This window comes from Argiope bruennichi, chromosome 4 (assembly GCF_947563725.1).
Source record: "Argiope bruennichi chromosome 4, qqArgBrue1.1, whole genome shotgun sequence".
Taxonomy (NCBI): Eukaryota; Metazoa; Arthropoda; class Arachnida; order Araneae; family Araneidae; genus Argiope; species Argiope bruennichi.
The window spans coordinates 51,879,033-51,894,420 of record NC_079154.1 but is presented as its reverse complement, the minus strand read 5'-3'; the positions used below and the strand labels follow the sequence as shown (position 1 = coordinate 51,894,420).

General features: G+C 27.9%; 1 protein-coding gene across 2 annotated transcripts in view; it reads right to left on the bottom strand.

The window, feature by feature from the left end:
- Positions 1-2,280: 2,280 nt before the first annotated feature.
- LOC129966951 (serine/threonine-protein kinase SMG1-like) overlaps positions 2,281-15,388 on the bottom strand; it is an 81,211-nt gene continuing 68,103 nt past the window's right edge. For both annotated transcript variants that reach the window (XM_056081570.1, XM_056081571.1), the window contains 13 exons: positions 15,147-15,301; positions 14,825-15,046; positions 13,564-13,811; positions 13,223-13,391; positions 11,337-11,513; positions 10,889-11,013; positions 9,468-9,546; positions 8,759-8,881; positions 8,451-8,549; positions 7,517-7,787; positions 7,273-7,410; positions 7,037-7,143; positions 2,281-4,611 (listed from right to left, as the gene is read on the bottom strand). In XM_056081570.1, coding sequence (XP_055937545.1) covers positions 4,534-4,611; positions 7,037-7,143; positions 7,273-7,410; positions 7,517-7,787; positions 8,451-8,549; positions 8,759-8,881; positions 9,468-9,546; positions 10,889-11,013; positions 11,337-11,513; positions 13,223-13,391; positions 13,564-13,811; positions 14,825-15,046; positions 15,147-15,301 — 1,991 coding nt within the window. In that variant the 3' untranslated portion in view covers positions 2,281-4,533. The remainder of the gene's footprint in view (positions 4,612-7,036; positions 7,144-7,272; positions 7,411-7,516; positions 7,788-8,450; positions 8,550-8,758; positions 8,882-9,467; positions 9,547-10,888; positions 11,014-11,336; positions 11,514-13,222; positions 13,392-13,563; positions 13,812-14,824; positions 15,047-15,146; positions 15,302-15,388) is intronic.

The following is a 15,388-nucleotide window of genomic DNA, read 5'->3' as shown; positions in this document are numbered from 1 at the left end:
CAGTGTATATTTTGTAAAAATTTATACGAAAAGCACAAAAGTTTTACCAGAATTTAAAATTTTTTATATATTAGTAGTTGCATTTGGTATCCAGATTTTTCAGGTTGTTAAATGCCATATGTTTGCAACATATGCAATGTTTTTTATTATGACTGAAAAGCATAAATTCTTTTGCTCTTTGCAATGTTCTTTCAAATTGGATGAAATTAAAGATATGGTGAAAGGGAAGATAAATATTTCTTTACCGCTTCTTGCAATCAAGAATTCGTTGTGGAAGTTCTTGCATCGCCGTGTTTCTAACAGCGAAACTAATGTTGACTAAATGAGGTTCGTTTACAAATTCTGATAACACTGTATAATTTCTAGATGGTTTTTTTTATAGCTGTACATGATTATAATTGTTAATTATTGAAAGGTGTATTCAATACAGAAACATAATTTTAAAATGCTACTCGCATGCTCCTTAAAATTTATCATTCAAAGGATCAAATTTTTTCATTTTAAGAATAATTAATCTAGATAATTTGCTGTAAGCACTTAATATCTTATTAAAATTTAAGAGAATTCTTAATTAATATTTAGAGAATAAAGTTCTAAAATTGAAAACTTATTAAGATGTCTGTAGGTACATAAAAAAAAGTAACTTCATCCCTAAAGCAAATAACTAGTTTATTCAGAAGTTCAGAATTTAAAATAATAGAATAACATAGGACAGAGAATATTTATCTGAACAAAATAACCTCTTGCCAGCTAACACAAATATTGTAGGTATATTGTCCAACATAATCAAATCAAAACATTTTGTTGCTAAACACTGAAAAATACTCAATTTTATTATATTCAGGCATTTTAGCAAGATACTATAATAATTTGCAAACAGAAAGCTTAATATAAATTAAGCATCTGCCCTCTAACTCTTTCTGGAGATGTGAATCAACAGTGACAGGGGAAGCAACCATTGTCAAAAAAGATTTATGACTCTTTTTATAAAAAAAGGGGAAGGAAATAGTACAGGGTATTTCGGCCACTATGCTATTCTATGGATGTCTGAATGGTCACTTATTTTGGGTATCAGAGGTTGAATTGAATTGGTTTACTGCAAATTAAGAAATATATATGAGATGTGGAAGTCCTAATGCAGTTATTGAATGTATTGATGGATGAGTTTGAGTTCCATCATAACATTTCAAAGCAAATTATTATTCGAATTATATTATTTGAATTTTAAAGTCATACAAAGGCTATTTTTTTGCAAGACATGAATGTTAATCTTGGTAGGAAACTTTCCATTTGAAGCTCCTTTTACATCTTTTTATCTGACTGAATGGAAAACGATTGTTTGACACAACAGTATCCAGAGAATTTTTAATATTTTGTGCCCCATTAATAAGCTATGAAAACATTCAATGAAGCAGACTGAACTGAAACTTGTACAGTGATTCTTTTATATTTGACAATAAAAACTATTTCTGAGCCACATACATTAGCATTTTATAGATTCTTGATCTATATCCAAGAATTATTATTTGTGAGATAAATTATATTTTCTAAGCTTCATAAATTGTACTATTCCAGTTCTTATGACGAATTTTTTTGATCTAACTAATAATTATGTTCAATGAAAATTAATGTGCTTGTCAGAAATTGAGTTGATGCTTCTTTTTTTTTTTTATGAGGGAAAAAAATTATATTACCCTTCTCTTGTAATTATGAAAATTACTTGTCTGCCTTAGTTATTGTTGACTCTGGAGTTCAAGGGGCTTAGATGCTCATTTGGAACATAAACTGAGCTGAAACGTTTATATATCCTAACTTGAGATGAATAGTTTTTTTAGTAAAGTTTTATATAGTCATATGAAATTAAAAATGTTATGCAAGTAACATTCTTAGGTTGTTAGCAATATTATCTAAAAAAGTAGATAGTATTGGAGTAGATGGAAAAAAGTAGACCGAATTTGGAAACATTCATGCGATTTTCTTTTTTCCCCATTTATTACTTAATTATCTAATAAGTTAATACTCTTATTTTGCCTATTCACTTATTAATGCCAATACTCTATTCAGCTGTTAAGGTTAAGAACCTCGAGTTCAAGTATTCTGTGACATTTGCCTAGAATCATTAAAGGTATCCGACACTTAGTGTAAATTTGCCACAAGTTATAGTGGATTTTTTTTGGCAGATACACCTGTGAATTTCTTGCTAACACAAGTGGATAAATGAGAGAAAAGAAATGAATGTGTTTAATTTTTCAATTCTTTAACACAATAAAAATGCATAAGTGAGATGAATAATTTATTTTTCAAATCAGACATACAGAACAATCCCAAACAACCCACAATTACAATATATGTAATGACGGAAGATGTGATAAATTTATATCCATCTACAGAAATTACATTTGACCAATACGTTTCACAGGACAAAAAACACTCAATGTGCAATATAGCACAGCAAATCACTCTTAAATCGTAAAGTCTTGCTTAGATTATCAAAGAAAGAAATTCTAAACACATCTATAGAATTAGAAATTATAGTACACTAGAAATTCTTTTCTACAAAAGTGAACAACCACAACAAACAAAACACATGAAAGAGAAAGTTTTTACACATTAATTACGTATTTACTTCATTTTATTTCCCTTCAAATAGCCGACTGAAATGTCCTTACTTCTCTAATATTTCGTAACTTTTCGTCTTCTTGATGGTATACATTTGTTACATAAAACTCTTTTTAAAAAAATCTATCGCTGCAAAAATTAAACATAAATGGGACCCTTAAGTTTACTCAACTCAGGACAAAATATGGACAGAATATCAAAATTTAAAGACACTATGAATTAAAAAACAAAACAAAAAAGAAATACAGTAGTAAAAAACTACTAACACTTCAAAAAAACCACAAACAATGGTGTACAGTATCACTGAAAACAATTATGAAGCAAAAGCTGAGTAACAAAAGCATTTTTTTTGTGCAAAATAGAAATTAGTCAAATAAGTTCTTAAAAATCAGTTTCAAACCAATCTATTACTTTAAAAAAAAAAATCCATGGCATATGATAAATGGGGAAATTAAATTTTTATTCAAATTCAAAATTTGTATAAATAAGTCATGGACCTGTTAAATTAGACCTGAAATCAACTTTTCCTTAAGATTGAGTGAAAAATAATTTGTTAATATCTTGCATTATTATAATGAATCTTATTAAAATTTGAAAGTGAAAAAACTAAAATGAAATTTAATTTATGATAGAAAAGTAAATATTTCTTGTTTACTTACAGATTAGATAATTTACAATATAATACAACTTTTCCCAAAACTTTACTTCAAAAGAAAAATATCAGTTAAGTATAACTCTTTAAACAAAAGTATTCAAAGGTATTACAGAAATTTAGATAAATGAAAGGCTTTTTTTAAAAAAATAAATTAGCAATACATTACACCAGAAGAGATGTACATCAAATTTCAAAAACCATTACTTTATTAATTTTAACCCACAAAACAAACACAATTCAGCTAAGCAAATAAAAATATTTATTTCTAAATATGTAGTAATAACAGATAAAATTGCAATTATCTAGAAGTAATAAGATTAAAACTGCAGAAGTTACAATATTTAAAGCACAGGTATTAAGTTATAATAAAAAGTAATTTTAGTACAGCAATCTTTTTTCACAAACCTTGTCTTTAATATTAAAGCATTTATTGCCTAAAGCTCATAAAAATATTTCATACTCAGAATTGCACATATATAATTTTGAAATAATAATTTGCTTCTAAAAATACAAAATGCAGTATTATGAGGGGAAATCAAATAGATAATATACTTTCCCCCCTCCTCTATAAAAAATCAAATATAGTAAAATCACTTTCACCTAAAAGTATCCTACATTCCACAAAACTTACAGAAAAGATTCTTTAAAATATCCAATATCAACCCAAAATATTTCAAAATCTTTTTTTTTTTTAATTTATAGGAATATTTCACCCTCCAAAATTAATATTTTTAAAATGAGCAATTTGAGGACAATTTATAAATGAATAATCGCCTAGATCAATGCATGTGAAAAGTTTTTTTAAAAAATTAAAGAGCAGAATAAGGAGTTTAAAAAAAGAAATTAAACAAAATTAGATCTTATAAAATATGCAAGATAATAATTTTGCTTTGAAGTCGGGAAAACCCCCATTCTGTTCTCGCTCCATCGCCGTAAAACAGAAGGGACGGGGATAGACTAAGATGCAGCAAAGTTCTTTATTTTTTGTTGAAATATGGTTGCACTGATGCAATTCCCACTGCTCTGAAGAACTGGTGCAGCTCCTCTGTCGGGCCGACGATCTCTGGTCGGACGGGAGCCGCACGCGTGTTGGTTGTGGTGATGAGGGTGTAGAGCCCTGTCGTTGGATGAGAGTGGCGAGACAATGACAATAAGAAGCATGCCCGCTCATCCACATTGAGAGAGAGAAGTGGAGATGTCCACTACTCGGGTACTGATGAAACAAGATACCCCACACAGGAGGTATTGCAATGTGGAAGTCACACCCAGGGAGTCCAGCCTTCGTACAGAACAGCCAGGTTTTCGAGGTGAGTCGCCTCTTTGATGACAAAATCAACCTAAAAATTTTTTTTAGTAAGTTCACATTCAAACAGTTTGGAATTTATACATAGTATAATGCCAGGTTTACACTCGGCCAGTTATGAGACAGCCAGTAAGCAGCACATGCGGAGAAAGGCCGAAAAATGCTGTTCAGTCGATGGCAAGTAATTATTCCGACAGACCAACAACATGCTGCTTTATTGTATGTTTTTTCTTACTGCGCATGCATTTGTAGAATTTGGCGGTTTTTTTTAAGTGAAAAATTGATCCCTTATTATAGATTAATTCCACCCTTTTTTGTTCTTTGTTTTTTCTGATGCAAGGTTGTGTGTGTGTGCCATTTTATTTGCCATTTCTTTTCTATGGTTTCTCAAATTTAGGTACGTTGATTTTTTAAATTTAATTTTATCATGTTTCTTTGTGTAAATATCCATTATTTTAATAAGATACGCAGTGAAATAGAAAAATTCTGGGACGCCAAAACGGCTATTTATATTATAACCACGCATGAAATGCCTGCATCTACTTTATGAAATTATGGCAACCATTAATCAGTCCCTTTCTGCATATGTGCTGCCTACTGGCCGTGTATAAACCCGGCATAAAATGAAGTCTCCTAAAAGCGTCTGTATGTTTGAAAGAGAAAAACTCAAGAAATACTTAACTGATATTGGAGATATTTATACCATTTTGTAGGGCATTTATTGGGGAAGATTTTAGTATATTGAAATATCAAAAAAAAAAAAAAAAGGAATTTTAAAATTGCGGTTTTAATCATTTTCTTACTACGAATCGCATATGCGTAAAAAAGCAGTCTCTGTGCTTTGTTCTTATCTGTGCATGTGCGAAACCTTCAAACTGCACATGCACAAATAGCAAGAGCTGTGGTATGCATATGCGATACATTTCTTTGCTTATGCCTGCTTTTAAACAGCAATTCAAAACTGATTATGCCCCAAAAAAGGAAATCCAATCTCGGCTGAAGCACATTAAAATGTTTTTCTCATGGACAACTTTATGTGGCACTTTCTAGAATTACATCCAAACAAAATCTTTTTGTCTTGGCATCAGGAGTAAAAACAGCCAATATAGTTTACAAAGAAATATTATGAAGCAAGCTGAATTTTATTTCCATATCAGGTCATACAGAGTTGATAAACAAATGTGGAACAGTGGGTACAATGACTTACATTTGTGTATTTTTAAATTTTCAAACTTTTCTATTGTATATTCTAAGTGCATTGTTTTGTCTATGAACATATATTTTTGACAGTCTAAACATTTCTGAATGTGTGCTATAAAATTGTTTTATACTTATTTTTGATGCTTTCTAAATATATTTTTATGTCTGATGTTGCGTGACATGTCCATGCCATATCGGGTGGATGCTAGACTTAAGTTTAAAGCTAATTTTTCCTCTTGAATGTTATACCACGGGCAACACTGTGGGGGTACTGCTTGTATTTTATTATAATACTTAATAGTTTGAATGTTTTTCATAACATAGAATACAGAACAAGGAAGACAAACTTCACTTAGCAGTTTTTTTTTTGTTTTTTTTTTTTTAGAAAATATTTAGATACGAATCCCATACTGATTACATATGAATATTTTTCAATCTTACCTACCTATGAACCTGTATTTAAAAACATGAATGCACTTAGTTTAACACATTATTTGAAACAATCTATACACAGATTAATGATGGATAATGATTTATATTACAGCATTTATTTTACAGTTTATCTATCATTACTTATATTTTTGAAAGTTTTACCATGGTGAAATCGGGTCCGAAACGACGCTATATGACATTATCAGCATGAGAGCAGATAGAAAAAGGCTCTAATAATTAAAAAAAAAGTTTTTATAGTTGTAAAATCGCAATTTTTCAGGAAAGACACCTATATTAACTTAAAAAGCAAAAATATTAAATATAAATACATAAATAAAAAATAGAGCAAAGAGCGCGACTCGAACTGAGGACCCGCAACACATGCACCAGCTATGTTGTTCTGACCACTACACTGCACTGCTCACACATTAAAGTGAAAATTGAATATAATAGTTATAATTTTTTTTTTTTTTTCAGGAAAGACACATATATAGATAAACATAAAAATAAAACCTTATCTTAATATAAGATTTGATCAAAATCGTTAGAGCCCTTTCCAAGATAAATGAAATAATTATATACTCAAGAGTTACTAATTTAAAGATATAAGATTCATGTTAAAAAATTAAATAATGAACAAAGTAATTTAGATTTCTGATATGTCAAAATAATTTTAACTTCATCCATTCTATTAACAAAGAGCTGATTATGTCAATTTGGATTTAAAATATTCTAACTATGGAATTATAAAATGAATATGATACTGAAATCGATTAGAAAAAGATATATTAAAAGTAACAATTAGGAGCAGAATATAAATAATTTACCTGCTCTGAAATGCTGGCCTTCTTACTGGGATCAGGATCTTTTCCATCTAATTTCATTTTTATACGCTTCCAAACATTCGTTGCATAGGTGTTTCGCTCTTGAACAGCTAATATGTGGGAGAAATAAATATTTATGCAACACGAATTATTTGAAGTTAATAATCAGCAATAATTTTTTTATTACTATTTGTCAATACTAATATATACATTTAGGTTAGTATAAGTGTATATTTTACCTTTTCCAGTACGAGGATCTCTTGCAATGGCCATCTTCTTTGGAGTTCCACCCCGAGGAGTTTTAGGTCGAACTGCAGGGGAAAGTGCCAAAGCAGGCTCATACAGAGGTGATAGAAGATTTTTTTTATTATTCAGTTCTGAAAATAGAAGCAGAAGATTTAACCATCTTAAGCTTTCAAAATTTTATTAAAAATGTTAAAAAATTTATTAAGCACTATTTATTGATTAATAATGAAAGCTTACTTGAGCTCTCTGCTTCTGTTAGACCGTGTTTTCTGTTTCCCAAAGGACCAGCCAAATCCAACAGTTGGTTGTAGATTTCAAGGGCACTCACGCTGAGAACAGGAATCTCTGCTTCTACAGTTGCCACACTGTTAGCATCCATGTCCTGAGCTTCAGCAAGGAGCTTACTCACAATGGCTGAGATGCGTTCAGAAAACTCTTTGTACATTGCCATATAACGATGGATATGACCATCTGCTTTATAATCAATTCCTAATTCTTGTTCTTCATGCTAGTAATAAATTAAGTTTTGAAATCTCCTTAATAAATAAATTAGCCATTTAAAAATGTTACTATTTGCATGATACTTTTAAACATTTGTTTGAACATGTTTGTCACAATATCAGAATGCTCATAATTATCTTTCTACAAAAAATTATGTTTCACAACATCAATCTATTTATGAAAAAAATCAAAATAGATTCTTCTTAATTAAGAAATAAGGAATCCAAATAAATTCAGAAACACAAGTTATAAGAATGTCTAAAAAAAGTTTACAAAAGCAGTAAAAACAGTATAGTAAAAATAATTTTTAATACTAGAGCAAAAAAGATTTTAATTGAATAATATTTAGATGATTCTCATATTTGTATTTATAAAAATCAGTTTTCTATAGAAAAGTCCCCCTCCTTTCTTTGAGAAGAAAAAAATTTCTTGAATAACCGGGATGAAGTTCCACCACACATCTCTCCACATTGCCCAACAGCAAAAATCATTGGAAAATGCTAATACATTATAATTTGCATAATTTTTAAAATTAGAATTTAACTAAATAAATATATAAAGAAACATTTGAATGATATTTTAGCTTTCAATCTAAAATATTATTCGAATGTTATGCATGTTCTATAGATGCAATAAATACATTAAAAAAAAGCTATAATAAAATAAATACCTTCGCAAGATTTCTGAGAATATGCCTGACTTCTGACATGAGTTTATGATGCACAGAGATCAAATCATGAACATGTGCAACTTGAAGATGTAAAGCTTCCTAATATATGGAAGTAAAAATTTTAAGAATTATAAACATTTCTGGATTAAGAATTTAGTGTTTCATCATCAATCAATTGTCAAAAACAAAAGTAAAAATAAAATGTTTTAAAACATTACAAAAAAAATGATTTATATCTTAAAAAAAGGAAATATTTTTGAATACTATAAATAAAACCATCATTATCATCATAGAAAGAGAATTCTTACCCAGCAAGTATTTGTAGCAGTTTTTTGCTGCTCTAATTTTTCTCTACATGAACTGAGGGATTGAGAAACTTTTTTGATAATTGATGTAAGCCAGTCTGTTGTAACTCCGTCTTTTTCCAAAGGCTATTCAAAAATGAAGGGAGGAAAAAAAAAGTAGAACTTTATATATATGTATATATATATAAACATGGTGAAAAAATATTAACTCATATTACAATAGATAAATAGATATATCTGAAATCCTTCAGATTTAATTAAATTAAAAATTTAAACTGATATTTATCAATTTTTCCTACTAGATACAGTTTCAAAGTAAAAAGTAGTATCAAAATAAAGCATAAAATATTGTCTCAAATTTCTTTGAAGATTTAATATTATTCATTTACAAGTAAAATTAAGTATAATTTAATTTATTACAAATATTCTGATGAAACTAGGAAGTAGAAGATAAAAATTTTTAATCATTTTTTAAAACGATCTTTCTTTTAAACTATAAAAATCCATTTAAATTTTTATTCTTAAGGAAACATTATGTTTATCTTATAATAAAAACAGACACTAAGTGAAAGAGGTTAATAGCAATTTTTTTTTTCTTTTTCATTTACCTATATATATATATATTGAAATACTACAAATAAAATTTTTCAAAAGTGATATAAAATAGAAAACCAACTGCTTAAATAAAAAGTTTAAAAAATTAATGATTTACTTGTAGTGAAATTAGATGTTCTTCAATAGGACTGATTTGACTTTGGCAGCTTTCTGCCAATTCACAGGTCTCTTTACATCTATAACATAAATGAAACATTAGCATAAGATATCAAACAGAATATTAATATTGAAATTAATTTGATGCATCTTTCCAAGAATATTCATTAAATTTGTTACTGAGGAAATATATTATTTTTCAATCAAGTGTATGTATGTATGTATATCTTTTTATATCTACTATTAATGAAAACAATGTGTCTGTCAATACTCTAAACAGGTCATTTGAACCAAAGCTGCCAAATTTAGTATATTTTAAAACAATACATAGCAATTTGAACCAAAGTTGCCAAATTTAACATATTTTAAAAAATTCATAGCAAAGTATATAATTAAGTTTAAGTAATTTTATAAAAAACTTATTTTAGTTAAAAAGTAAACAACATTTTGGCAGTAAGTAGTAAAAATTACGTTTTGATATTTTTGATATTTGAAACTGATATTTTCTATAATATCAGTTTTTATTTATTTTAATAAATATAACTGACAAATGGCAATTCTGTAATCTTTTCTGGTCTCTTTTACTATGTGCATGCTGTCATGACCTCAGAAATGTTTAAAATCTTGGATATTTTGGTAACAGTTCTTAACACTAACTGGGCTTCTGTAATTTAGCTTTTCTGAAAATCTGTGAGGTCTGACACTTTACGCTTTTGATAAAAATATATATATATATGACTTCACTAAAGCTAGCTCATATGATCATGATATATACTTGTTATACATATAAAACAACAACAATGGTAACTATGGTTATATTTTAATGTTTACAAAGTGAGCACTCATGATTAATGTTTTGTAAGCATTTCCCATTAATATAAATAAGCACTACTAGTGAGTAAATCCCACTTTTACTCACAAGTGTTTCCATTATTTTAATAACCACTTGTACTAAAAGAACTACCAGATACTTCCCACATTTCCAACAGTTAATCAAACATTGTTAATTTTATAATTTAATATGGGAAAAAAATGTTTACACACTGCAATTAGTCTTAAATAACCATTTATTAAGTTTTTTTAAAAAATATATAGAACCTCTATGAGAACATTCTTTGTACAATAAAACTTTAGAAAAGTAATTAGTTTCATACTGATTCACTGAATAGAAGAGATCACGTATTGTTTCAAATAATAAAGAATAATGTATAAGTAAATTTAAAAAAATATCTTCTGGCTACAACCCCCTCCCCTCCCACTACAATAATAAAAAAGTCTGAAACTGATGCTTCATTTAAAATGGTTCCTGAATTTAAAGGACCGGGCTTTCTAAATCTGTTAACATATGGATAATGAATACAAATATCCCAGGATTTCAATGTTTTTTTAAAAAAAAAAAAAAAAAAAAAACAGATACTTTACCTGGTTATTAAGGCAATGAATGTATTATCAGAAGAAAGAGCCTCAGTTGTTTTAGTTCGCAGAGCTTCGAAATGTAAAACTGAGTTGCAAACATTTACCAGTTCCCTAGATATTTGATTGGCACTCTGAAATTGTTAAAATAAAAATGTTTTTATTCTCCATAACAGAGAAAATTAAATAGTGAGACACTTTTACTAAAATTATGCACTGAAATTTAATTACCAAAGGTTAAGATATCAAAATAGAAAGCCAATTAAAATTAGATAGTCTACAATTTATTTTATTTGCCTCCTCAACAAAAACTTTAAGCAAATAGAGAGTATAAACTTTGTAAAGAATTAATTAGAAGTTGATTTTAATTATTTTTAAAAGTTAATTACGAATTCACCATTATTTAAAGAAAATCCTTCTAAAGTGACTAATGCAAATATATACAGGTAGTACTTACAGATATCATAGCAGTTTTAGCAGCAATAGCAGCTTCAAACTCTTCTTGGACGGTTGATAAGGATGGATTAGCTCCAGCTGCCCATTTTAATCGCTGTTCAATTCCAGATGTGAGACTCAAATATCGTTCTTGAGCTGAACTGACGACACAATCAAATGTCACCAAAGTATTGACAGTCTAAAATAATAAAGGTGTATTAATTATAAGCAATAAATTTCATTCTTAATAAAAGTCACAATTTTTACATTTTTATGCATGAAAACAAACAAACAAAAATGTCAAATATAGTTTGCTAGAAAAGAACACATATAAAATGGAATTATTAGTATTTCAAAGAACTATAGTCCAGGAGATCCATAATTTTGATTTTAAATAATCCAACTAAAGAGAAGAATTTTCTGACAAAGAACAAATATTTTTATATTGTTATCAAAAATTTACAAAATTGTTCTCTGGGAATATTTAGATTACTTTTTATTTCTGTTAATAATAAAAGAAAACGTACATCTGATTGTTGGCAGGACTCTACAAAGCAATCACTTTACCAACAGCTATAAAAATTTAGAAATAAAAATCTAGATTTAAAAAATAAATAAAAAAAATTTTTTCACTATCTGCAAATTAAACAAAACTGTGATGTTTTTATGATGTAACTTTTAAAAATATATTAGTATAAACCTGTTATTATTAGCAATGATTTGATTGCAATATAAGGTCTTTTTTTTTCAATTTTATTAAATCTTTTAATAAATTTATACATAATTTGTAATTTTAATTGGTGCAATGAAATTTAATTCATTGTTTATATAACTAACTATTAATTATCTGTTTCTGTGCCACTGTTGAAAGCTAAGGAATGATGGATTTGTTTAGTTTCACATATTCTTTGGAAATCTGAATTATTTTATTTCATTAATTTTTGTGTGTTATCTACTACCAAGTTTTCTAAGATATTCAGTAATATATCCAATAAGCTGAAAGATTACACTTGCAATTTTTTAATTTTTATCAGCATATTTCAATACACACAACATAATTTAGTTCCATACGAGAACATGTTATATGTTCTCATAGAGCAAATAATATTTCATATAAAGTAAATAATAAATAAAATGTATTGCTTCAATGGAATATACAGTATATATATTTTTTAAACGTGAATTAGGTATTAGCATTAAATGCAAATATTGAAGCACATCTCAGTTTGAATGATCTTAAAAAGTTCCTGAATCAGAGAAACTTTAATAAATTTACCAAATTCAATTTTTGAACATGCCTGTAAGATTTCGTATTCAGTGGTTTACAGATAAAAACTAAAATTGCTTGAATTGAAAAAGATAATGATATAATGATATTAAAGATTCATTGTTCTCATACTGCAAGTAGAGCTAGAGGGTTTAGTAGCTAAGAGAGCTTAATGAATCTTTTTACATGAAAGGGGGGGGGAAGAAAGAAAGAAATCATAGCACCATCTAAGAAAACAAGTACCTATATGTCAGATGATGAACAAAAATTACATTTTCACAATGCGTACAAATTACTCCATTTCAATTAAAGAAGCATATAGGAGGATTTTTAGAAATAGTGTTACTAAAAAAAATATGTGATGAATGTATGACAATTTACAGCTTAAAAATTTGTTAAGATAGGAATGAATATCAAGTCATGTCTATGACATTCAATTGAAATAAAACGCAATAAAGATTCTCAATGACCTTGCTGTTTGAAATCACCGATTAGTATATGAATAAATATAGGCTAGACAGTTTGAAATTAATCATGAACAGAATCTTCAAATTAGAAATTATGAATCCTCCCCATAATATTATGCACATATTTAACATTAAAAAGAATATTATCTGATTATACATCATTATATATCTCACTTTTCTTATTTCAGACATGACTGTAGCTCTTGAAGAAACAGATGGACTTTGCAAAGCACCAATATTTCCTTGCATCAAGAGATCTTCATTCAACCATTGAAAGCGAGCAAGATGCAATTGAGCTCTCTGTTGACCTCCTCTGGCAACAACTAAATATTGTTCTAGGCGTCTGTATTGGGAGAAAAAAAGATAAAATTACATTTGCTGTGGCTTTTATTTTATTGTGGGTTTAGTAATTGTATATTTTTGAACACTTTTTTTTTATAAAAATTAATATGTTAATGTAACCCAAAAAACATTCTTACATAGCATAAAATATATTAAAAAAAATATATTCATACCTAGCTAAATCTTCTTTACGCCAAGCAGCATCAAAAGCTCCAAGTAAAGTGCTTAAAGCTGGTAGATGATCTTCTGAAAAATGTTTTGAAATGCACCATTTGCAAGCTTTCAATAGTATTTCTTCAGTAGGGGCTTTATTTTCCACACCGATATCTCTTAACTCTATTTCAGATGATAAATCGTAACCTAAGTGATTTACCAACATACAAACAGCAAAACCAATTGCTTGAGAAGGTAAGCCAAGGACCTAAAAAGTGAAAAGTTTTGCATCAGAAACATCACAAGCCCAAATACTTGAATATAAGTACTTTCAAATATATTCAATCTTAATTGCCAAAAGTGTTGCTGTAATTGTTTTGATAATAAATACACCCTATCCCAAATGTAAAACTTATTTTTATCAGACATGATTAATAGATGACATTTGATGAAATTTTAACAAATGATTTTATTACAGATTTTACATGCAAAATTTCAACTAAAAAGATCATAATCTAATAATCTGAAACATTTTATGAAGAATACATATATAATGAGGAAATAAATTAGTCAGAATTTTAAAATAATGATTTTATCATAATGTCATTAAAAAAAATCAATTACTTTTAATAATGTACTAGTCTCTTGAGATTGGATTTTTACTCCTTCGATTTCAGATCTACTTTTTAGAATTGCTTTAATAAAACAGAATTTCTTGAAAAAATGTAAGTTAAATACGTTCTACTCATCCACAGAGATAGCAAAATTTGAAAAATTATATAAAGAAGTATTTAATAGTATAATTTTATGAAATATGTTAAACATATTTTAATTTCAAAATCAAAGACAAAATAGTTCAGTATTTAAATAAAAAAAAAATTCAAATTATGTCCTATTTCTGAATGTAAAAATAGATATGACATAAGCTTAAAGAAATATAAATAGAAGGGGGTGGTTGAGTTTCAAAAAATATAGAATGTTGCCTTGAACTATAAATCTCAAGAAGATTAATTGATGCAAAAAATAAAATTAATAAATGCAAACAACAAGAGCTTGAAATGCTAAAAAAATATTGCAGAATCATTACATAAAAGATGATAAAATTCAAAATGCTGAAATCTACATATTTGCAGAAATGCATCATGGCAGTAAAAATTAAACTAATTCAGTCTTTCTTAATTATTTTCAACTTTAAAGTGAAAGAAAATTGCTTTTAGTGACTTATATGACAATGCATAGTAATATGAATGGTTATAAACTAAAATATTAATGGATTCTCACCATATGGCAAACATAATCAGCAATGAATTGCTTCACAGGTTGTACAAGTTGTTGATCACGAATCAGATGTATCTCCCTTTCTAAAATTCCTGGTCTAGAATTAATTTGTAAGGAAGCAGCAAAACTATGGCAGACATGAAAAGCTTGTTGCATAGCTGATAATTTTTTTACAAAATAAATATCTTTCAGAATTGGACGAGCACCAAGATAGTGAATGGAAGGCTATAAAAAAAGCAAAATGAGATTAAAAAACGTAAATATCGAATTCTGAATTTCTTATCAGAAGCATTTTTTAATAGCACAAATGTAGTAATGAACTCACAGCAAGAGATATAGTATCCGCATAAAAATCCAGCTTTTGCCAGCTGGCTGGTACAAGAAGATTGTCCAAAAATGTGAGTAAAGCCTCTAAATCAGAATCTACTTTGGTAAATAACCCATTGAACCCCATCAAAAGCATCTGACCTTGATTAAGACCTAAAAAAAACATTTAGATAAAATTAAAATTATATAATTTGAAAAATAGTATCAAGAAGTAAATTATGCCTTTGCACTGTAGCTAAT